Raw genomic sequence first — 24316 nt, 5'->3', positions numbered from 1 at the left:
TCTAATCTTTTTTCACATGTACATCATTTATAGTTCACTGTATGAAGTTGAATGCCCGATATTAGGGTTTGAGATCAGCAGCTGCTTCTGCGCCGGACTTGCGACTTTCAGGGGGTAAGAGCAATGTGAAGTGTGAATAGCCAGTGTTTGCTTCCTTATTTTCTGCATCTCTTGGATGATATATATGGGTGTTTAAGGCACTTTTAAAGTAGGTAGATTCAATTGAGTTTTTATATGAGGCATGTTTGATACTGCTGGAGCTTCATCTCTCTCCTGTAGCTTCTCATACAACAAAAACTTATCAATTAGCTTCTAGTCACAGTAAATGCTTATAATCTTTTTGTTACTAATTCCGGGGCTTGAGAAGCAGTTTTGTGGTAGGGACTGGAAATTTGAGGTGAAATTGAATGGTAATGCTCCAACCATATGGCATTTAAAAATTAGGGTAATTGTACTAGTAGCTCTGAACTTTTATTAAGGTTCTACTTTGCTACCTATTCCTTTTTAAGAACTATTTACGCTTTGTTTGGACTTTGGAATCATCTATTATTTGATAACTTATTCAGTGTATATATATATATATATATATATATATATATATATATAATTCTAAAGTAGGAGTTTGATATTTGCCCCTTAAAAGTCTTATTGTTTATGATTTGATAGAATAATATATATATTATCTATGATATAATTTGTCTTATTTTAGAAAATTGATTTAGAACAAGGGCTAGCGAATGAGCGAGCCGGCACGTGTTCGACTGTAAATTTAAATTTTATAAAACTTAAATATTATAATTTTTTAACATAATTTATCTAATATTCTAGTGATTTTAAATTTATATGATAATAGTCGTTTAAAATAGCCAATTTTAAGACCACTAAAATAATAAAAAAGTGTGCTGAAAGATTTATGAAATTTAAATCCTAAAAAAAGTTCAAAAAAAATGGATTACTAATAATATCGAATGCTCTGTTACTGAAAATAAAAATATTTTTCTGTGTCACAAACAGCAATATTTTTTAGTGGTAATAGTTGCACCAAAAATTCCTATATAATTCAACTATTACATCCCCATAAAAAACTATTTATTACTAGCAATATACCCATGCTTTGCAGCGGGTGCAATTTTTAAACTCACAATTATTATATTATATTATACATTATGTAAACTTGTAAAGTCGTTTAATGTCGTCAAATAAAAGTTGAAGTAAAAATTGAAGTCAGAGAGAGAGAGAGCATTTTTAAACTTTCAAATATAGTATATTTTACTCATAATTTTAAAAAATAAACATTAAATATTTTTAAAAATATATAATTACTAAATTAAAGTTTAAAATTATTTTAAATATTTATATCTTTTGTTTGGAGAAAGGAAAAAAAGAAAGCATTAAATTAAAAATTAAACTGAGCGAGTAAGGAAAGTAACATGCATATTTCTCGGTGAGAGAGGAAAAGAGAAAAGAAAAAAATATAAATATTAAATTAAATAAAAATTAAGTAAAAGAGAGAGTACACGCTGGCACATTAAGAGATTATCTCCCCAATAGATCCAATTGAAATAGAGCAGTTTCATTATCTATACTGCACAAGGTGCACTCAATATCTTTATTATCAATTTATTACCAATTTATGGTGTATTGGATTCGATTTACAATATTATACATGATACCTTTAAAAATTAATTATAAACAATTTAAAAATTAAAATTTAATTTATTGATTATATTTTATAATATTCAAAATATGTATGTTTAAAAAAGTATAAATTTTAAATATATTTATTGAAATAAAGTTATATTTTTTGACTTAGATCCAGTTACACTATACCATATCGACTTGCGTCGCAAACAAAAACTCCTCACGGATTTTAGTATATAGTATAGAAGTATAGATACTCTTTATCTTCTACACGAGTAACATCGCAAAATAATTAACGAAACCCACACCATTATCCCCTTCGCCTTCCCTCACGCTTCCCAAACCCCACGTCAACAATGGCCGCCACCCTCGTCTCCTCCACCGCCGCCGCCCTCTCCCTCCGAAACCCTAACCCTAACCCTACTCCCCGACGACCCTTCCTCTTCCTCCGCCTCTCCCCCTCTCCCCTCCGCTCCAAAACCCTAACCCTAACCCTAAAGGCCTCCTCCTCCTCCTCCTCCCTCGCCCCTCCCCCTCCTCTCCTCTCCTCCTCCACCCGCACCCTGACCACCCTCCTCTCCCTCGCCCTCTCCGCCTCTCGCGCCCTCCTCTCCCGCTTCGTCGCCGCGCCGCCCCCCTCCGCGCCGCAGCTCCCCTTCTCCCCCATGGGCGGGCCCCTCTTCTTCGCCGCGCTCCGCGACCGCCCCTCCGGGTACCTCAACACGCCGCTCACCGTCGTCGCCGCGGGCATGGCCAAGTGGCTCGACATCTACAGCGGCGTCCTCATGGTCCGGGTCCTGCTCAGCTGGTTCCCCAACATCCCCTGGGATCGCCAGCCCCTCTCCGCGATCCGGGACCTCTGCGACCCCTACCTCAACCTCTTCCGCAACATCATCCCGCCCGTGTTCGATACCCTCGACGTTAGCCCTCTCCTCGCGTTCGCTGTGTTGGGGACCCTCAGTTCGATCCTCAACAACAGTCGCGGGATGTATTGAAGGTGACTCCTTTGCTCCGTTTTTTATTCCTTTTCTGTAAAAACTTTAGAGGTATTTAGAGGTATTTGAACTGTTACTGTGAAGGAATTCAAATTCGATATGAATAAGAGATTGATTTGGTCATGCTTCATCCTGCGTAGAATAGTTGGGGTATTGAGCCTCTACATGTTAGCGGTTAGTGTCGCGAACTCTTATTTCGCGACTAATCCTTATAATCCTTGTTCAGAGTTTATGTCATTGACAGATGTTGGAACAGGATTACACTGCTTTTCTTTGTTTCCCGTAATTTGCTTCACCAGAGATAACTAAAAAGAAAGTCGCTAGATCGTCTGACAGATCGTGAGTGCTCGTGTTAAGCATTCTCTTTTCTTCATTTTTAACGGCTTTCTGTTGGTTGCATCCGTTTATTTCCATACTTGATGGAAGAAAGTTGCTTGAAATCGAACTATTTCAGGTGCTTTGAAAATTAAACTTGTATCCATGATGTAATCTGAAATTTTTGCTGCTGCTGCTGTGGCTCAATTGGTAAAGATCCATTCGTTGTGCCAGTGTTGCGAGAGATTAGGATACGACTGCAAATTTCTACATCATTTTGTGAAATTCCTGATGATTGGGCTTAAATCTTTTCTTGCATAACTTGTGAAAGTCTACGTGGGTAACTTTATATAATCATTAGCCTGTTATTTAATATAACACGTGAGAAAAGTCTAATCATTAGTTGATTGCCAATATCTCTCAATTTTTGGATAGTGCGGATATCCATCTAGGTAAAGAGTAGAGGACATTCCAAAGTTTTACATTTTTTTCTGATGAACTTTGTTACGTAAGGTGCTCTTTGACATAAAACAACAACATTCACATTGCCTTATTCACAGATTATTGGGTTTTATGTGGCCATAGGGGTTTTGGAATATGACTAGAAAAATATAGCAACTTTGCAGCTAACAAAGAACCTATACATACATTATATACATCTTCAGCTATATAAGAGGTACGATATAGTCATATAGATGTAAGTCAATTTTGTGGAGACAAACTAACAATGCAAGTGTGCAACCTAATTTTGATGAAGAGGATTACTTTGAGCACATACAAGTTAGGTCCAAAACTAACATGCTCTAGTTTTAGCTGGATCTGGATTTTCTATTTTGCTAGCATCAACTCTTGTCCATCAACAGTTTAACTAGTCCGATTAGAGATTTAATAGATGGGAAGTTCGCTTGCTGTCCAGAGTCGAACTGGTGATCGATAATTTTACGGATGCCTACCATCTTGATGTTATCAAGGTCTGAATAGGTTTGTCTAGATGTGGTCTGATCGAACCTTGACATTGTACAATCATTGTTCTCTATATCTTGTTCAGATTATATATAGTTCTACCATGATATGATATTAGTTAATAAATATTTGATGTGATTCTATTCGACATAATTCTCATGCTCTTCTTCTCAAACTTCTTCTTTCTCTTAACTTTAATATTCTAAACAATTTAAAGACTTTAAGAAGTTAAAAGTCTACCAAAATTATGAGTCAATCGTAAGGAAACCTGACTGATTTGTTTTTTCTGATTTTTACCTTATATATGAGAGTTTAGAAGGGTCATAGTAGATATATCAAAACTGTCTGATCAGTTGTTATTAGGGGATTTGAGGAATTATCTTGCAACGTGCAAGATGAATTTGTAACTGGATTGAGTTTTAATCTCTTTAGGCATTTTGACCCCTTGCTTCATTTTTCATTTATTTTTTTATTATTATTCACCTCTTTTTTCCCCCTCTTTTTCCTTTTCTCACGCCATAATGTTCCCTTCTTTCCCATTGATACTGATAAATGTCTACATTTGAAACCCATAACGAAGTTATCTCGCACGCATGAAGCTGAAGTCAAAGACTTGAAGATAAGTACCATTTTTGTATGTTTCCTGTCTTTTCTACTATAAAGATCCATAATTTCTTGTAGTGCTGCTATAGAGAAGAAACATATGCTAGCAAAGTCTCTCATGCAGTAAGCTGAAAATGCACAGTGTATTAATAGGCATATCCGTTTTTGGTACTTGGTAGGCTGTTAGACTTGTTTTCTTTTTCGGTAGCCTCAGCAAGTTGACTAATGAATAATGTGGCCGACAAAATGGCAAAGGGAAAACTATATTTGGCTTTATGTAAATTCTTTCAGTGTGGTCCTTTTTGTAATTGCAGTTGATTATCTTTTCTGTCTAATACATGGATCTTCTTTTCTTAGAATTGGATGAGCACAGAGCAGCCGCTTGTTCAGTTCTTGCTGTTCTTTCATTCTTTGACCTTTTCTTTTTGTGTGCGTGTTTATTGCATTTTTACATCTTAAGCGTATGGTGCAGGATGACTGGCAGAACCACTATATATCAGGATCGCTTGCTTTTCTTCGCTGCAGTTTTACGATTAATTAGTAAAGTTATACAAATAGTAAACTAAATCATGGAAATTCGTATTGCAAATTTGGAAACTGAAGCTATGAATACAATGTTGTACCATCTCCTAGGTACTGTTAGAGATGTAAAATTATTTGTTTGTATACAATATTTCAGGCAATTCATCCCTGGGTTTTGCTCTCAATTTCGTTAGAATGATTTGAATGGGTCTACTGCGGCCTTTTAGTTTAAAACCTAATTGTTTTTGGGCGCTGAACTTCTTCTCTGATGGATAAATCATTGGATTAACATTCTCTTCCCATAGCAGTTTTGCATATTTGTGCTACATATTTCTATCTATATCAACTTTTCTGAAACCTTTTCTTATTGGAAAATAAGCAAATGCTAATGATGGCTCACATTTCCTTTAGTTGTCTCAGCATCTTCTTATAGTATCTTTGATTTTCAACTTTCCTGTTTGAGAATAACATTCGCCATGATTGTTAGCCTGGGGAGTTGTCCTCTGCCTGCTGTGTGAACCTTGCTCACACAAGACTCATTTTATACTTTCGACTAATGATTGGCTCTGATACTATGAAGAGTCACCTATTCTAGAACTTCTCTAGTCCTAGCAGGTTAGCGCACTTAATCTTTTTAATCTTTTGGATGTAACAACTGTCCAAAATGTTATAATCGGATTAAGATGTTTCTAAGATGTTTCATATGTAAGACTTCTAAATCTTGGGATGTCACATATGAAATGTTAACTCTTTCTAGTGTGAGTTTCATCTGCAATGTGTAACTGGTTTGGGGTACTTCACTCACCAGAAGCTATTTGGGGGAGCTCTTCTGAGGCCTCACCTTACTGACTAAGTAACCTGGTTTACTTTGGCAATGTAGTGCGTTTACAATTTGATTCAAACAATGGTTATTTGATTTTCTTTTTGATTTGGTTTCAAAATCAAACGGAACCAAAAAGTAAATCTTTAACAATTATATCAACTTGAAAAAGTTGAATCAAATTATGTTATTTACTTTAGTTCCGTTTAATAATTTTGAATTCGGATCAAAAGAGGATAACAACATATTTTACCCATAAAAAAAATTTAAAATAAAATAAAATGGTTAAAAATGTACAGAGACCCACTCAATTTTAACTCTTTAAAGCAAGGGAGTACATAAACTTTCAATTTTGATAATTTTATTTTCTGAACTTTATTAAATAGTTGAATAGATATCTCTCCTCAAGTAAATTTATTAATTGTAAAGTCGTTTTGATTGAATATCATGTACATAATTTTATAACACTTCAAGATATAAAGAAATTTATTTCTTCTAATTTTTATATCTAATCATGACGAGTGGAGAATAGGTTCAACCAAATTTTTATTTATTGCTCCTTTTGTATGTTAGAATAATAGAAAATAAATTTATTTGTGTTTTAAAGCTTATAAAACTGTGTGCAATAATATGACCAATACAATTATGTAATTAATAATTTTAATTAAGGAAAGAGGTCTCTTGAACTATTTGATGAAATTTAGAGAATATAATTCCAAAATCAAAAGTTTAGGCGCCTATTTGAAAAATAGTTAAAGTTCAGGGGCCTCTGTCAATTTTACCCAGGGCTTTTTTTGCAAATAGCCTCCTTATAAAATTTTTTTTTAAATTTGGCCCTGTCAAAAATTTATTTGTAAAAATGGCCCTGGCCCCGCCACGCAAGTGCCACGTCAGCGCCACGCGGGCGGGGCCGGGCCAGATGGTTAAGTTGAACACGGTGAATCATTCACCGTGTTCAATACAAAGTTTTTGTATTGAATACGGTGAATGGTTCACCGTGTCCAATACAAAATAGCTATTTGTATTGGACACGGTGAACCATTCACCGTGTCCAATACAAATAATTGGACAGGGTGAATGGTTCACCGTGTCTAATACAAATGCCTCAAACTTAGCCATTGTTGGGGTATTTGTATTGGACACAGTGAACCATTCACCGTGTCCAATACAAAATTTTTGTATTGGACATGGTGAATGGTTCACCGTGTTCAACTTAAACATCTGGGCTCGCCCTGCCTGCGTGGCGCTGATGTGGCGCTGGCGTGGCAGGGGCAGAGCCATTTTTGCAAATAATTTTTAGACGGGACTATTTTTGCAAATAAAATTTGTCGGGGGCTATTTGCCAAAAAAAGCCCTTTTACCCACCAAACGCACATAAACGAGATGGATCACGTGATTCGAACGTGACAGATCCTCCACTATAAAAACCACTCGAACCCTACTCCAAACCCTAGCACGTCGCCGCCTCCTCTCGGAAGAACCCTCCTCAGCCCCATCCTCTCCTTCTCCTCCTCCAACAATGGTGAGCTCCCCCTTCCTCCTCCCTCATTGAGATCTCTCGACACCCTAGATCGCGATCTCACACTCTCTCTGTCTCTCTCTTTCGATTGCCTATGCAGGCCGACGTGGACGCCGATGTCGCGGCGGGGCAGCCGAAGAAGAGGACGTTCAGGAAGTTCAGCTTCAGAGGGGTCGACCTTGACGCGCTCCTCGACATGTCCACCGACGAGCTCGTCAAGCTCTTCCACGCGAGGGCTCGGAGGAGGTAACCCTAACTCTCACTCCCTTTTCTGTCTTTTTTTTTTTTTTGGTTTCCTATTGAGAATTTTGGTAGGGTTTGGCTGTTGAGATGATTGTTTTTGTTGGATTTGATTTGGTTGGGTCGGGTTAGGTTTCAGCGCGGATTGAAGCGGAAGCCGATGGCTTTGATCAAGAAGTTGCGCAAGGCGGTGAGTTTTGTTGATCTCTTCTTTCTCTTAGTACCTGTGTTGTATTTGTTTTTCCTCCGTGTTACCTGTTTGTGGATGTTCATTGCTTTAGGTGTGGATTTTGTGTCTATAATTTGTATGTATTTTGCGTAAATTGAGTGGATCTGGTGTAAATATATTGTATTGAGCGGAGTCGAAGAAATTGAATATATGATGCCTTCTTGGTTGGATGTGGATATTTCCTTGTCATATGGAGATTTTTGTAGGAACCTTGGGCCCTTTACTGGCATATGCCTTTCTATTTGGTTGATGCAAGAACTTTTTAGCTATTAATTCCGCTAGCGGCCAATCCTTGTATATGTTTTATGTTCTAGCACTTTTTGTTGTTTTTGATGATCAACTGTGTACTTTTAGTCTGATTTTATGATCGATTACTTGGGCCAAAAGATCTGTACTCTCCGACCTGAGGAAGGTTTGACAATAGGCCAGCCCAACCAGCCCATACGCATATTTGAATAATCATGAATCTGATCCTGCGTAGACTGCAGACACCTATTTTAGGTTCTAATAGCTCCTTCTTCACGCTTTGCAGAGCACCTCTTCTTGCCCCTTTTCTTTTTTGATATCTTCATCCTTTCCTATCCATAGATTTCTTCTCCTCTCCCATTACTATGTTTTGGTGGGTCTCTTTCCAATCACTGCTGGAACTTGGCTGTAGATTTATGCCACTGTCTCTGTCGTGCAAACATATAATTTGGCTTAAACAATGAGGCTTATTTATTTGTGTCCGTTGAGATCGTATAGAGGCTCAGGTCACATGTGAAACTTCGATAGTCCCTCATTGGATAATATGTGAGAGCGTGAGAGCCTTATATATACCTGGCTCATTATAACTAAGAACTTGGGCCTAAGCATTTGGAGCTAGTGGTTTGAGCCCAAAAAGTTGCTGGTGTTAAGAGGACTGGGTCGTTGTGTTTCGTATTAGAGCCAGAATGGCTAACTAAGAACTTGGGCCCAAGCGTTTTCAGCTAGTGGTTTGAGCCCAAAAAGTTACTGGTGTTGGAGGATTGGGTCCTTGTGTTTCGTATTGAAGCCAGAATGGCTAACTAAAAGTGTGAGATGGGTCTTATGTTTGCTAGTGATCTTAGGCTTGTGTTTAATTGGGCCTGACAAGCATGTCAGGGCCTAAATGGGAAGAGTTTGTGACATTTCAGTAATCCTATATTGGATAATGTGGGAGAGTGTGAGAGCTCTACATATGGTTAGGCAGTATTACTAATAACTTCGGCTTGAGCAGTTTGGGCCGTTGGTTTGAGCCCAACAAGTCATTAGTGCTAGTGAGCTAGGTCGTTACACTACATATACCACTTGGTCATTTTTGGGATCCATTTTGTATCCTTGTTTCAATTTTCAATTTTTCCTGCCCTAGCCCCAAAATTTTTCTTCTAAGCTCATACTCACAAAATTTCCAATACCTGTAAATTGAATATATGTTGGATTTGATCTTTGATCTGATTTTTAGTTTAGAATTGTTTGAAATAAGTGTTAAATCTTTCTTTCTAATTATTGTATCTGTGATTTGAAAAACTGCTGCTGTTAAAAGGTTGTGAGGGTTCCCAACGATAACCAATGAGGCTTTGTTGGATTTTTTTTTGGGGTCAGTTTTTAGGTTCAAGAGCCCTCAAGCCATTGTAGAAGGCATTCACGTGTAGATTTGTTGAAATACTCTTTTAATTTGAAGCAGTGTAATATAGTTCTTCATGATACGAGCAGATGATTCCTCTACATTTTTGTGATTTGGTAGAGCAGTAGCACCGATGAATGGAGTTATGTTGAGTTAAATCTAAGCTCTTCCTTTTTTTTTCTGCTGTGCTCTTTTTTTTTTTTTTTTTTTCTGCTGTTGTCTTAAATCACTTCATATGTACAGAAAAAGGAGGGCCCTCCTGGTGAGAAGCCTGAGCCCGTGAGGACCCACCTCCGCAACATGATCATAGTGCCCGAGATGATCGGGAGCATCATCGGGGTGTACAACGGGAAGACGTTCAATCAGGTTGAGATCAAGCCCGAGATGATCGGCCACTACCTTGCAGAGTTCTCCATCTCCTACAAGCCGGTCAAGCACGGCAGGCCCGGTATCGGTGCCACCCACTCCTCCAGGTTCATTCCTCTGAAATGAGGAGGATGTCGTTTTGCTCTCAATTCGCCTTTGAGACTTTTGTTAAGCAGTTCTATTCGTCGGAGTTGTTCTTTAATTTTATGGGGAACTTATGTGTTACCTACTTAGATCAACTGAGATAAGTACTTAAAAGTTAAAATTTTTCGCTAGTGTTTCCATTAATATGAAATTGTTGCACTTGTTGTTTAACTCCATCATTCGCATGTTTGCTTGTATCAGTTTGAAATTTTTTCGAGTTTTCGCTGCTTAGAACTATAACGGGTTATAGATAGTCATTTTAGTTTTTGGCTTGGATACCCTCTTTAGGTGAAATCTGTATAGTGTAAGGTCCTAGATTCTATTAGCAGTTGAATCTAATTGCTATAATTAGAATTGTATGAGGAGATTTAGCTGCAACAGCAGCTGTAAGTGCGCTTAAATTTGCTTGGCTAAAACTACAGTAGTTAACTTTTCTGCTCAATCACTTCTAAAATAGTAAACGCTTTTTCTTTCCTGTATCGTAGGCAATCTCACTACCACATATATGAAGTTATAAAATTTAAAAGTGCATTTCTCAGATGCATGCAATTTAACAAACTATTCTTTAAATTGCAGCATTTTCTACTATATCAAATCAAACAAAATACATATAATTAGTCAATTGTATACATCTCCAACTATAGTGTATCTCCAACTATAGTGTATTTCTAATTATATCTAATCAAATCGTTCCTTAATATACTGTTAAGAATAATCATTATTCTTATAAAATAAGTATGTTTCTTACTTAAATAGTCTTATGCTGTCACATACTTTTCTTATTTGTTTTTAAATGGCCATCGACTTCATTTATTTATCGTTATCTTGATCTTCTTTCTCTGGCTTATAAGAAGATAGCCATGGTCGAAAAGTTGGTATCGATCGAGCTTCTAACTCTTTCCGCCGCGCCTCATCATTACTGCTCCATCAACAAAAGTTGGTATCCGATATTCCAGGTTGCTTCATCGACCATCTCTAGTGCAAATGGCAAAAGGCTCGAAGGTTGATATCGGAGGTTCTAAGTTCGAAAGCTAAAGGCTCGAAGGTTGATATCGGAGGTTCTAAGTTCGAAAGCTAGTTACTTTATATTTTCAGCTAAGTTTATATCTAAAAATATAAACAAAAATACTATATTATAGGGGCAAAAAAGAGAGGGTGAGGGACCAAGGGGTAGAGTTGATTTTTGGAAAGGAGTGGGGGCGATTTTTAAATCTAGGGATGGGATGGGGACAACGATTAGGATGGGGACAAATTGGACAATGATAGGTGAAGAAATAGATTAACAAATAGGGGCAAAATTTTTTTTTTACCTTTTATCCAACTTTGGTTAAGATGAAAATAAATTTAACCCGGTTTAATTAGAAAAAAAAAACTAATGGACAAGTTATATATGTATAATGAAGAAAGTTTCGAGAAATATATTTTGGACAGAATTTTGAAAAAAATATAAAAGTCGATAAATTTAAGGCTACATAAGCAATCAGCCTTAATATTTTTACTACTTTTTCAGGCCCCTTTTATAGAGCATATATAAGATGGTTAATATGTATAACAATCCGATTCACTAGTAATAATAACTCGTTAAGTTCAAATTATTGACTCGTTATTAATACTAGGGCCCATGAGCCCATACATTTTCCATTACGAGTCCTATGTGGGACTATTAGAGTATTACAGTATGAAGCTTTAGAATTTCAGATTCTCAATTATCAGGATTCAAATTACTACATGGGTAGCCCAGTAGTAATCCATAGTGGGCCTGGGGGTGCAAACGGTGTAGATCTTCGAATTCGAAATTTTTCAGGTTAAAATTTTACAATCTGATTCAGATTCAAACTCGGATTTGGATCTCAAAATAGAATATTTTTCGGCTTTGGATTCAAATTTGGGTTTGATATAATTTTTCTAATCCGGATTTGGATCATTCAAATCCAGACTGGTTTTCGCATAATTTCAACTTGTTACATTCTCTTTAAATCTATTTTTAATATATATTTTTTAAGAATTCTTAAGTTTATTTGGTATTTTGCTATTTCTTTTTTTTTTTCGGATGAAAATCTGTACAATATACTTTACTGTCATAGATCAACATATTAATATAGTGCTCATTTTTCTTTTTATATAGACCTTTGGAATTGAGCTCTTATGCTTTTAAAAGTATTAAGTTATTGGTGTTTGTAGATTTTTTATCCTTAGATTAAGAGGTGTACAGTTAAGATGATAGTGATTTTCTAGAGTTAAGTGAGTGGTTGATTGATTGAATAGTATGATCTAACGAATGAAAATAGTCAAAGAGGTAGATATAACGAAGAAAAAACTTATAAACACCAAGTACTTGGTGCGTTTAAAAACACCATAGTCGAACTCTAGAGCTGTGTTATCAAACTACTAAGCTATTTGCTAAAGATTGGTAATGCTTTTTCTTTTAAAAAAAATGGAAATGGACCAAATTGGTGATGGTTCATGGACTAAATTCTAAACACAAATTATAGTTTTGGCATTTTTCCTTACTAATTTTAATTTCCATTTGCATATGAGTTTCCCATCAATTAAAGATGTAAATTTGTCTCAACATGTGGACTATATTAATGGACAGTTAGCATTTCACTGTTAAAAGCAGTATACCCTCGTAAATAATAGTTTTTTAAGATATTTTTCAAGATTTATAATAATTTACGGTTTATATGGAATGATATGAAAGTTAATATGAAAACATTAGAGATGAAAATTAGTGTTAATAATACAATTAGAAAGCTACTAATTTAAGGGGATGTTTGGTTGTCTGTTATTGCAACCGCGCTATAATTATAATTATATTCAGATCCAAATTAGATGTTTAGTTTGATGTGTTTGAATATATCTGCAATAGGTTGAACTGCACAAAAAATCTCAATTACAATAGTTAGAACTATACCCGACTTGACTATAGTTGTAAGTGCAGCAGTAAACAAAAATAACTTTAAATAAAAGATAAACCTTACCTCTTTAATCACCTTTTAAGCATAAACTATCTTTTTTTTTCCCCTACATTGGGAGCAATCCAACCACCTAATACATAAATTATTGTAATTTTATAAATGCATTTCTCAATTGCATACAATCAAACAAATTCTTTATCGTTGTAGCGATTTCTATAAAATGCATATAACTACAGCTGCTGCATATCCGACTGCATATATTTTCGACTGTGGTGCATTTACACTTACGTCCAGCCAAATAGTACGCAAGGACAAAATGATCATTTCATAGAAAATAATAAGTCAACTTCAAAGTGCTCTTGAGAGATGTATTTAGTAACTAAAACTATGTAGTAATGAATTTGTCAATTCCACTGCACTGTAGGAACACATATGCAGTTTAACCCTTTTTTTTATGTATTGTGAAGTGGACATAAGTGGTAACCTAAAAATCATGCTAAGCTCATAAAAATTTCATGCTTGATGTGATCATAATATTCTAGTACTGCAATTGGACAATCAGATTCCTGCAATTGGGTTGGAGAATTTCTCACACATTGATTTGTCCCATTTATGGTGTTATGCAGTTTCCAGACCAAGCACTTCAGTTTCTGCCAGAAGAAAGAATGTTTGTATTCTGATATAATTCAGTGCAGGATTGTGATGGGAGCCCTTCATTTATTTATTTCTTTGGGGGGTGGTGGGGGGAAGAAAAAGATTGCATGCATGGGACTAAATAAAAGGCCATAATTCTGAAGTAGACTCTTCAACTAATTGGGTGAGATCTCATCACCTTCTAAGTTGTTTTCATTTGAGTTATTTTTCTAAATTGACTTCGAGGATTTGTTCCGACGATTCTGCGAGTTATTAATTGTTAACTGTTAAAAGAAACTCTGCACTTTAATCAATCAATTAATAAATGTTCAGATCAAATGAATTTTATAGGATGATCATTAAATTCAGCTAAATCTTCAATTATTTTAAGTAGGATTTAGATTGAAAGAATAAAATGTTGTGGAGTTGTTAATTATTATTTAAAACAAAGGTTCAAGGGAAATACTTGAAAATGGCCTATAGTTTGAGGAGGTTCCTTTACATAATCTCTATGTAGATTTCTGGGGCTGTTGTTTTGTTAGTATCTGACAATTGTTGGAAATCCTCAGAGTCAGTAAAATTTTAAAACCTGTTTACAAATTAAATTAAGCGATATTTATATCGCGATTCGCAAGACTAGCTCAAGTATTATATAAAGGACATCTAGCTGAAATTTTTAATTCTTGCTGTTGAAGAATTTTTTATAAGATTTGGTTCTTTCGACATTTTTTTTTTTCCCTTTAGAAAGCTACATCTCTTCTTAGATTACTAATTCCTCAGAGTGTAGTTTTTTAGCTCATATGGACAATTTGAATGGTCCCAAGCATTTCTAATTTGTAAATCACCCTATTTGCAGCTCAACCTAGCTCTGGATTAAGTCTAAGAGTTGTTTAATTCCGCGTTCACATCGAGATTAGTGCCAAATATTTGATGAGCTTTAAAAAATGTTTTGCATTAATGCAAGGTCAAGATTCCATATACAAGTCATGTCCTTGAGCACCACCACTCCATTAAAATATAACAATCATACTACAATACAATAATCCAAGCTTAATTATGACATTTTGCGTGCGGATTAAGCACCAATTGGATGTCAAGGCAAAATTTATGCGTTTTCGTCGCATTGGTAGAAAAATTAATCAAGATTAAGAGAAGATAGAAGGGGAAAAAAAGAAAACAAAACAAAAGAAAATCTCAGAAAGAATCTAGCTGTAGAAATTTTAGCCCAACTTATGGCCAAGTGGATCATTTACAATGTAGAAAAGCAAAGGCACAAGATTGCTTCAGAACCCAGAAAAGGCAATAAGACAACCATAGAATAATTCATCCTTAGCTGTTTGTTAACAAACTTGATTGGTCGGCGGCATATCACGGATTAGATTAATTTGACTTAAAGCTAAACGTTACCGATCTCCGATGCAATCCCCTTATCCAGGTTTAAATATACTTAAAACTTGGTTTCTATTCCAAGGCAAAAGAAGAACATGAAGATCAAAAGCCTCTTAGTTTAGTTTGTAATCGCGTCTTTAGCACGCGCTTTTGTTATGGTTCGATATTATTACTAGCTTGATTCCAAGAGTGTTAATGCTGATTAGTTAAAGTCAGATATATTTATATCCAAGCATATGGGTAAATATATTATGACAAGTTATGTTAGGACCCTTTCTTATCTTGTTTTGATTTGGATTATAGTCAATGCTTATACTGCACCAAACTTGGTTAGCTAAAATCTCCAGTTCTCTACTCAATGTCTCATCAACATTATGAGGAAAAGAAAAGGAAATGGTATCCAAAATTTTGGGCTTTTTAATCAACATTAGCAGAGAATTAAATGATTGGCTTTATAACATCCAATCACATATTGCCATCTTACATAGAAGTACAAAAACAAATTTCTTTCTTTTTCCTCTCATCTTTTTCTACTTGGAATTATCTTATTATCTTTGATTTGACATTTGTAAGATTACATGGCTTAATGAGATTGGGCTATTATTGTAAGTACCATGTGGAGTGCCTACCTATTTAATAAAAAACTGTTCCCCAACCAACAAACATTAATTTTAGACAGTATAAATCTCCTACTTAATAGTAAATATGACTGTGTTAATAACATCGCCCGCAAAATAAGGGTTTCATAGGAAGAAGATATTGTACTTGCAGTTCATGTGGTTCATGATAACAAAACCAATGGCATTCTCAAGAACTGCATCAACTGGAAGGTTCTTGGAAGTTTCAAGTGTCAGAAGAAGTTGAAGATGTACCAAATTTTATATGGCAAAAAATTACCATAGAGTATGCTGTGATTAAGTCATGCACAAAAGCAAGAGAAAGGGAAGTTCTGAAACATGCAATTTAGCAGAAATTTTTTTTAGCAAATTCATGACCTTCCATTGCACCCCAGGATTACAGAAGCTACAGTTCCAGCTTCAAATTTCCAACTTTTGACATCAAAGATTTTCGCAATCAGACTACATCGGGAATCTCAATTGATCAAACTCAAGTCTTACCAAAATGCGAGGATCAACACTTTCCACACCTCGTGAACGCGCCCATGTTCTATCTGCTTTTACAGGGGGAATGAACTCTCAATGCTTTTCAGGATCTCTATTCCGCCGTTAAAAGGTCACAAGTCGGATCATTTTTCATAACAAGAGGCTTGAATGGGTTTCTTTCAGTTATACAACTCAAAAAGTCTCTTCTATGTCTGCGCCGATTGAGCTTGTGATCTTTGATGGTTGTGCTCCCCCTCGTAAGTAACAATGAGCATCGAAGGGTCGTCCAAGCACCTCTCGACATGCTTTCTCGCAGGGCAACCCCTCATGCTGCTGCATTTGTAGTATCCCCTGAATCAAATTTTAGTGGTAAACTTTGTCAGTTGCTGTAATTGAGAAATAGCAGGGATGACAAAAGAAGATACAAAACTGAATATAAATCCAAAATACATACAAAACTACCAAGTAAATGTTTTCAACACAAATGAGCCACCTAAGACAAACACACTAATTATCACATCAAATGCGGGAACCGATATGACTTTTACGTCATTGTTTTGATAGTAACCAGCAAATAAACAATCTGGTAAACAAAATTTTTTATATCTAGTCAAGTATGTGAATCTAAACTATAAAGAGGCACCACAAAGTCCGCAGCCAACCTACTTCAACACTAATTTACATCACAATACGAACTTCATGAAATAGTTTTAGTGATCATTTCGCTACCCAAGCAATTCTATTTGATGCTCAGCACAAAGAATTAAGTCGAGAATATCTCATTACAACATGTAAACATACCTGGGATGAGGAGAACCTTTAATTGGTTTCTGACCATACTTTCTCCATGAGTACTCATCAGGGGGAATATCAGCAAGCTTGTTGCTAATGGCAGGCACTTTAATGGACCTCTTCACTCTCAATTTCCTACCAAAACAATGAAACAATGAAAATTATTTGCTATGAACCAATCCAAATCCAAATGTAGTAACATACAATATCTCTTTTATGATTCATCCAACCTCCTCTTCGAGCAATGGCACCTCCCACTGCTAGAGCACTTGCCATTCCCATCCTCCCCTTTGCCATGACACTTCCTCTTGATAGGCGCGGGGCGCGCGGCCGCCACGTCCGGCGGCGTTGGCGCCGCGCCGATCAGACTGAACGCCTCGCCGTCCACGCTCAGCGAGGACAGGAACGACCGGTTCGTGTTCGACGACGCGGTCGCCCCCCCGCGGCTCGACTCCTCGATCTTGAAGCTTATCTCATTGCCGGCCCTCCGGAAGACCTCATTCTGGAACCTCACATGCTGCTGGAACTGGAAGTGGAAAGGCCCGGGCTGCGGCGCGAGCTGGAAATGGGCTAACTTAGGAGTCGAATCCAATTCCGGAACCGGCTGCTTCTCGATGAACAGCTTGGGGCTCAATTGGGCTGTTGTGGCCCTTGAAACAGCACCAAACTGTGATCTTTGGCTATTATCTAATCTGCTACTAGTGGATGATGGGAAATCCAAGAAGATTCTGTGGTTGAATTTGGGCAGGGGTTTCTTTTCAGTTCTGACCCTGGCATGGCCCTTGCAGTTGCTGAGAATGGAAGCAACTCTTCTGAACCTGGAAACAGCTTCCCCTGTCTCTGCTACAACAATCTTATGCTGAATTGGATGATCCTGGGAGTGGGAAAGAAGGGTTAGAACTCTGTAGCAGCTCTCAACAGCTGCCTTATTAGCTTCTTCCACCTCCTCCATCTCAGACCAAGATCAACACAAACCAAGCCTTACAAATCTCAGTGATTCAGCATCTGAAAAATAAAAAGAAGAAAAAAAGCAACCAAGATCAGATTTTTTTTTTCCTTTTTTTTTTTCCTTTCTTTTGAAGATTTGGTTGATCTAAAAAGGAACAAAAACAACACAACAAAAAAGAGGTTCTTTTATAGATTGTTTTGCATCAAAATCACACCATAAATTAAACCAGAAAAGGAGAGCTCACCATGGATTTGGGGGAAGAGCCAAAATGGAGGTGGGGGAGAAGAGGAAGAAGGGGTGGTGGTGTTTCCATGGCCTTTGGTGGGATTGGGAGGTGTGAAGGGGAAGACCAAATGCAGATGAAAAATTTCCATCTTTTTCTTTTTTTTTTTTACTAACTATAATTATTATTTTATTTTTTCTATATTATATGTGTAATATTATCAGTCCACTCCATTCCCAGGGACTAAAGTAATAGATTCGGGTTTGAGAGGGTGCACATTAAAATAATGGAAAAAAAGGGGTTAATTGCATATTTGTCCCTACAAAGCACTGAAATTGTTACATAGCTATTCTTATAAAATTATTTTACTATTAAATATAGGTAAAAAGTGTATAATATAACTTATCTCAACTATCACCCATTTTACTTTAACTATCTAATTTTTAAGAATTTTAATTTTATTTTCTGATACTTTAATTTATTTGATTTGATCATTTGAGCTGGTTAATGATTTTTTTCAACTTTAAAAATTTAAATACATAGTTTATCTTTACATATTTAATTGGTATATTTTATATAGTTTATGTAGCTATAAATTTATTAAAATAAATAATTAGTTTACTAGAGAGCCATTAAATACTAAAATTAAAGTTTAAAGAATTTGGTAGTTGAATGCAATGTATATTATAGATAAGTTCTATATATTTTTATTATGAATATATCCCTCTAAATTTTTATAATTTATAAATAAATCTCTCTATATCAGTTGACGGATTAAAATTAATTTATTTTAATATAAAATGATCATTGTACACCAGAATAAATATTCTTTTAATTATATTTAATATCTATTTTATTTTAAACATGTTTATTTGATTATTCTACATAAATAGTACATCCTCATTCAAAGTATCTAGAAAAAAAAATTATTTGTAGGGGCATAATGGTCCTAATAGTGAAAAGTTACTAGTCAACTTATGTAGGAATATATATATGTATATTTTAAATCTTTTAAAGGGTAAAAAAAAAGGGTAAAAATTATATTCAGCTCCCTCAACAGTAGGGCATTTAGAAATGCGCCCATCATTAGTGTTTAAGTTAAGATTTGTCGTTTACTTTAAATTTGACGACCGTTAATTTTTAAGAAAATTTGTACTTTTTATTCGGTGAAAAGTAAATCATTAGTAGAGTTTCCAAATTAGTTTAATATGAAAATGTTTAAAATTTTTTTAAAAAAATTATCTAGAGAAACAAAAATTAAGGGGTCAATTTGAAAATCGTCTTTAGCTGAAGGGGTCCCAACAAATTTTTCACCACCCAAGCGGTAAATAAACCCCATCATTTTCCCCAAATTAAAAGGTTAGTGCTCCCCGGATGATCTTAGCCGTCAGAATAACGGACGGCCGAGATCATTTGTGAATTTTCTCCTCTCTTTTTTTTGGCGAATTTATGATTGGTCAAAATGTACGATAGGCGGGTGGGGCCCACCACCCCCGCATTCATTAGGCTCTTGCCTCGAGGGGCATCTCTGCGTACGCCGTCGCGGCTGAGACGGGACGAGGGGCCGACACGTGTCGGTGAGATCGGAGCCACCGATAGGGACACGTGTCGGTCTCCGCGGGCGTTGTTGACCTGCGCGTGCGCGGTGGGGTCGCGTGGGGGTGGGGTGGGGCCCGTCCCCACTGAGACTGGTCCTCGTTGACTCCAGTGTGGGGATGTGGATGTGTGAGCTGTGAATATAATACAATGTATTTGACCAAGTCCTATGTAAGGTGGTTTTTCGCATTCATAAATTATTTTTAAAAATAAAATTTCAAATCAATGATTGATATTATTAAATATAATTTAAAGAATTCAATTTTTTTACTAGCTAAAATTTATAAATTTTTTGACATTATACATAGCTTAGGGTTAACGAGTTTCAAAATTTATATTTTTAAACGGCCAGTGTGAAGTATTTCCGAATTAACGGTACAGAAGAATCTTTTAATTTACTATATAAATCAAGATCAACAACTCCGATCTCAAATTTAAAAATATTATTCTTTGTTATAAGGAGATCATTCGATTTTGACAGTCCATACCCACTAGATGAGTTTTATAATAATTTAAAAAATTATAAAATTTGATGTTGAAAAATTTAAAATATTTTAGGTTATATCTAACCATATGAATTATTAATTAAAAACTTCATCATCAAAAACGACTTATCTTATCCGTAATTCGCTATATCGGAGAGCGATTGTGACAATGTTTCCATTAATAAGACATAGGATGAGAGTGTAGGTTCAAGTCTCAATGAGAGTACTGGGGATAGGATTAGGATATTAGAAGATTACGCTCCTGATTTTTTGAAAAATAACAAAAAAACAAAAACAAAAACAAATAGAAAACATTTAAGGTTGATAATGCTAGCGCTATAGATTTCTTTTTTTGGGTTAAAAATTAAGATTTTTTTTTTTGGAATAATAGATGAAATATAAGCATAACATTTAAATAGTTCTATTTCAGATAATGTGAAAGAGTGCAAGAATTTAATGCAGAGCCGAAATTATTGAGAAGCTTAAGGTGGCAATGGCCCTTCTCAACTTTTTAAAATCTACATAAAAGTCCTCATTTATGGTGTAATAAAATAAAATTAAATACTATAAATTTTAGAGGCCAAAGTCAAAAAAAAAAAAAAAAAAAAAAGAGAGTAAAAAGCTTGTGCCCTGTATATCGAACATTTATTATAATTTGCTTTACAAATTTTTTAAAGATAAATATATTTTGTATTTTTGATCCCCTCGAATTTAATTCCTGATTTCGTTCCCAGCCACATGTGACCACGATATTAAATATTAGTAGGCTAAGTCGTTACAGTAATATATTGTGTATATATATCCATCGTAGGCAAATTAAATAATGTGACACGACGAAAACTCACTAACAAATTCTTTAATCTCTTTTTTTAAGTACTTGTTAGATTATCAAAAATCTTTTAGTTAGACTTTATTAATCCCAGATGGCAACATGTCCTCGTCTGTGATGGCTTTTTTGTCTGGATAATAATTCATCTTGATTTGTCCATTTTATTATTGTTCGCATGTTTTAGTCTATGGAACACAACAACACTCTTGTTATTGTTGCAGTAGCTTGAGCAACACCTTAGAAAATGAAAGATTTTTTTTTTTTTGAAAAAAAAAAAGTAGTCCATCTCCTCAATCTCAAGTGAGAATATAAGGCATTCTAGGTTTTTATTTCTATATAATGATCCATAACTTTTTATAGTTCTATATCCGTGACATTCTTAGAATTTAAAATAGTCATGTATATTAGATATATTATATATATTAGAGAGTTAAGCGGATTAAGACTAGAGTATTCGTATGATGTGTAATCTCTATAGAAAGCAGGGTGTCACAATATCTTCGCGATTGAAATCCGACCAATAAAATAGCCTAAATATATGGTGCGAGTGAGTTAGATGAACCCAAAAGCCCATTACAAGGCGCAGTTTGGTTGGATGCAGTGGGGAATGCAGAATATATATTTTTCTTCTAATTTTCATAACTAAACATGATGAGTGAAGAATATGTAGAACCAAATTTTAATTTTTAACACTTTTTTTTACACGAAAGAATACAAAAAATAAATCTATTTGTGTTGTAAAGCTTTATAAAACTAATTAATAATTTTAATCGAGGAGAATAGCGTATCGAACTATCTAATAAAGTTTGGGACATATAATTATTATCAAAATTAAAAGTTCAAACCTCTTTACCCAAATAAAGGAAAAAGGAAATTAGTGTTTGTTGTGAATAGCAATCTATTTGTTAACCCAATAGTCAAACAAGAGATAAACGCGATCAACAGAGAGAATTATGCGTTGCGTCTAGAACTCATCATCATCATCATCATCATCATCATCATCATCATACTCATTAAACTCACATAATTTAGTTCCGTGAAAGGTGAAATGGATAACAACTACTCTTATCCGGAAAAGGATAACTCCAAAGCAAAATAGTCAACAGAGTCATGACCAACAGATATTACCCATCATAAGAAGAGTGCGTCTGGTATGCTTCTGGAAGTACGGAGCGCTCCGTGCTTCCAAGTTGTTTTCGATGTTCGGACTTTCGAATCGACGATCGGCTCCGTTAGACTTGATCTAGAGTATTTGAAGTATTTAGAAAATAAATTTTACGATTTTTCGATATCATTTGCCTAGTGATCGAAGTGGCTCAAAATCAACGGCTGAAAATAAAAATCTTATAAAATATGATGATATGACATTAAAATTTTATATCAAAGTTATTGATCTTGTTTTATATGGTATAAAAAATTTTCTATCAAAATTTCATGTGATTTGGATATTTCTACACCGTTAAACTTGCAAACGGCTCACCACGGCTATTAAAATTATTGATTTTGAGCCGCTTCGATCACTAGGCAAATGATATCGAAAAATCATAAAATTTATTTTTTAGATACTTCAAATACTCTAGATCAACTCTAACGGAGCCGATTGTCGATTCAAAAGTCCGAACATCGAAAACAACTTGGAAACACGGAGGGCTCCGTGCTTCCAGAAGCATACCAGCCCACTCTCATAAGAATATATGACACTCTCATTGGCTAATGACTTGCCGTGTTTTGTTTAAGGTTAATTTCATATTTGTTATTATAAATATATTGAATTACAAATATATTTCTATAAAATTTAATTTTTATATATTGTTTCTATAAAAATTCTAAAATCTTCAAATATGTCCCTACCGTTAGGATTCGTTCAAAAAAATTAGTTAAACATATATAAAATATTTAAACCTAGTCAGTTAACGAGATTAATTGACTTAATTAAGAGTTGGGACAGGGCCATATTTGTGATGCCAATAAAATTATTTCACTTATAAAGTAAACAATAATTTAACGGTAATAAATCATAGGGACATATAAAAATATCAAAACTTTTACAGAAATAATATATAAAAATTACACAAATATATTTATAATTTACTATATTTGTAAGGACTTGTATGGAATTAACCTTTTTTTTATCTTTTTAAATTATTGCATTCCTGTTGGCCCAGTAAAAAAAAAACAAATACTAGAGGCCCCGCGATATCACATTTCCACGGATCGAATATTTTTAGGCCATATTTGGGTGTATGAAACATCTTATTCGACGTATCTCTTTGAATATTTGAATCTTTGAATTTTATTCAACGTATGTCGTGGAACGAGCACCCCCACAAAATCTGGGGACCCTCAATATAAGGGTCTATTGATTCTAATTTTATTTTCAATCTTAGCTGCAATAATCTTAGCAAAGTGCGATACAAACAAAAAAAGAGTACAACCTCAGTAGAAGAAAGCAGAAGCTTTAATTTGAAACTTCTGATTCTGTTGTAAGAAAAAGTAGTTGCGGATAGAAAACACGATCTATAGGCCTGAAAAAAGAATATACATCTTGCACCCTCTTCGTTCTAAAATTTAAAAAAGTCTATAAATTTTTATATCAGCGACACATTAATATTTAATGAATGAAATTATGTTATGGGACTTGACTGCCATAATTTAGACAAGTCAAAAATTGCTACAAATTAAAGTTGAAAGACTAACGGTCACACACTGTATAGTTTGAGGACCAAAAGTGTAATTTAGCCCAATAGTTTGAGCAATACTATTGGTATACCCTAAAATTTGGTGTACATCTTACACCCATTTCATTCAATGGCCATTAATTTTCTATTTGTCACATCAATTTTTTTACTTTTACTAAAATTATTTATATTTTTGTGAATAGGATGGAAGGTGTAGGATCTACACCCCTTTTTGGGGTATACAAGTGAAATTTCTCTAGTTTCTTCTTTTACTCCTTTATACAAGTATCTTTATAAAATATTTTAATTACTAATAGCTCTTATATTTCTCTTACCTTCTTTTTACGAGTTTTACTTTTTTTAAGCCGACCTTGTTTAAATTATTTTAATTATGTTATTATCTAATTATCATTGAGTTCCTATAAAAGTTTTCTTAATTAAGTAATTAAATATCTTTAAAAAATTTCTTTTTATATATACTTGTTGAATTGTGTTCTAATTATTTTAATTATTTAATACCCAGACTATTAGTCATTTACTGACTCATAAATTAGCTCTTGCAAAAATTCATGTTACACATATACACATTTAAATTAGTTTTATTTAAATTAATTTAATTAATAACCAGGCTAATAAAATTTTATAAAAGTGTAGAAAGATTAACTAAATTTTACTGCTAAAATATTTTATGTCAGCCACATCGTGCGGCCCTTAACTCGTTTTCATTATTTTATATGCCC

General features: G+C 34.8%; 3 protein-coding genes across 4 annotated transcripts; 2 read left to right on the top strand and 1 right to left on the bottom strand.

Annotated features, from left to right (window-relative positions):
- LOC109715400 (ylmG homolog protein 1-2, chloroplastic-like) lies at positions 326-5224 on the top strand. Its single transcript, XM_020240377.1, has 3 exons — positions 326-410; positions 2155-2638; positions 4990-5224. The coding sequence occupies exons 1-2, from the start codon at positions 326-328 to the stop codon at positions 2634-2636; spliced, it is 567 nt and encodes a 188-aa protein (XP_020095966.1). The 3' UTR covers positions 2637-2638; positions 4990-5224.
- Positions 7255-10157, top strand: LOC109715888 (40S ribosomal protein S15-like). Of its 2 annotated transcripts, XM_020241109.1 has the most exons (4): positions 7255-7381; positions 7479-7624; positions 7751-7808; positions 9715-10157. In XM_020241109.1, the coding sequence occupies exons 1-4, from the start codon at positions 7379-7381 to the stop codon at positions 9961-9963; spliced, it is 456 nt and encodes a 151-aa protein (XP_020096698.1). In that variant the 5' UTR covers positions 7255-7378; the 3' UTR covers positions 9964-10157. The 2 variants fall into 2 exon arrangements, with proteins under 2 accessions (XP_020096698.1, XP_020096697.1); XM_020241108.1 differs by lacking the exon at positions 7255-7381 and having other exon boundaries at positions 7473-7624.
- On the bottom strand, positions 15871-18171 carry LOC109715781 (protein WRKY1-like). Its single transcript, XM_020240949.1, has 4 exons — positions 18010-18171; positions 17047-17821; positions 16826-16951; positions 15871-16375 (listed from the first exon to the last, which is right to left on the bottom strand). The coding sequence occupies exons 2-4, from the start codon at positions 17766-17768 to the stop codon at positions 16231-16233; spliced, it is 993 nt and encodes a 330-aa protein (XP_020096538.1). The 5' UTR covers positions 17769-17821; positions 18010-18171; the 3' UTR covers positions 15871-16230.

Source organism: Ananas comosus, linkage group 9 (genome assembly GCF_001540865.1).
Source record: "Ananas comosus cultivar F153 linkage group 9, ASM154086v1, whole genome shotgun sequence".
NCBI classification, from domain to species: Eukaryota; Viridiplantae; Streptophyta; class Magnoliopsida; order Poales; family Bromeliaceae; genus Ananas; species Ananas comosus.
Note: the sequence above shows the minus strand (reverse complement) of the source record. Positions and strands in the feature narration are given on the sequence as shown.

What these genes read in the sequence shown, in the direction of transcription:
- LOC109715400 (XM_020240377.1), top strand. Translation starts at nt 326, where the DNA reads ATGCTTATAATCTTTTTGTTACTAATTCCGGGGCTTGAGAAGCAGTTT. An exon ending in ATTTGAGGTGAAATTGAATG is followed by an intron (nt 411 to 2,154) that starts GTAATGCTCCAA and finishes CCTCCTCCTCCT; the next exon opens with CCTCCTCCCTCGCCCCTCCC.
- LOC109715888 (XM_020241108.1), top strand. Translation starts at nt 7,473, where the DNA reads ATGCAGGCCGACGTGGACGCCGATGTCGCGGCGGGGCAGCCGAAGAAG. An exon ending in CACGCGAGGGCTCGGAGGAG is followed by an intron (nt 7,625 to 7,750) that starts GTAACCCTAACT and finishes GGGTCGGGTTAG; the next exon opens with GTTTCAGCGCGGATTGAAGC. An exon ending in TCAAGAAGTTGCGCAAGGCG is followed by an intron (nt 7,809 to 9,714) that starts GTGAGTTTTGTT and finishes TCATATGTACAG; the next exon opens with AAAAAGGAGGGCCCTCCTGG.
- LOC109715781 (XM_020240949.1), bottom strand. Translation starts at nt 17,768, where the DNA reads ATGGAGGAGGTGGAAGAAGCTAATAAGGCAGCTGTTGAGAGCTGCTAC. An exon ending in TGCCATTGCTCGAAGAGGAG is followed by an intron (nt 16,952 to 17,046) that starts GTTGGATGAATC and finishes TTGTTTTGGTAG; the next exon opens with GAAATTGAGAGTGAAGAGGT. An exon ending in AAAGGTTCTCCTCATCCCAG is followed by an intron (nt 16,376 to 16,825) that starts GTATGTTTACAT and finishes AATTTGATTCAG; the next exon opens with GGGATACTACAAATGCAGCA.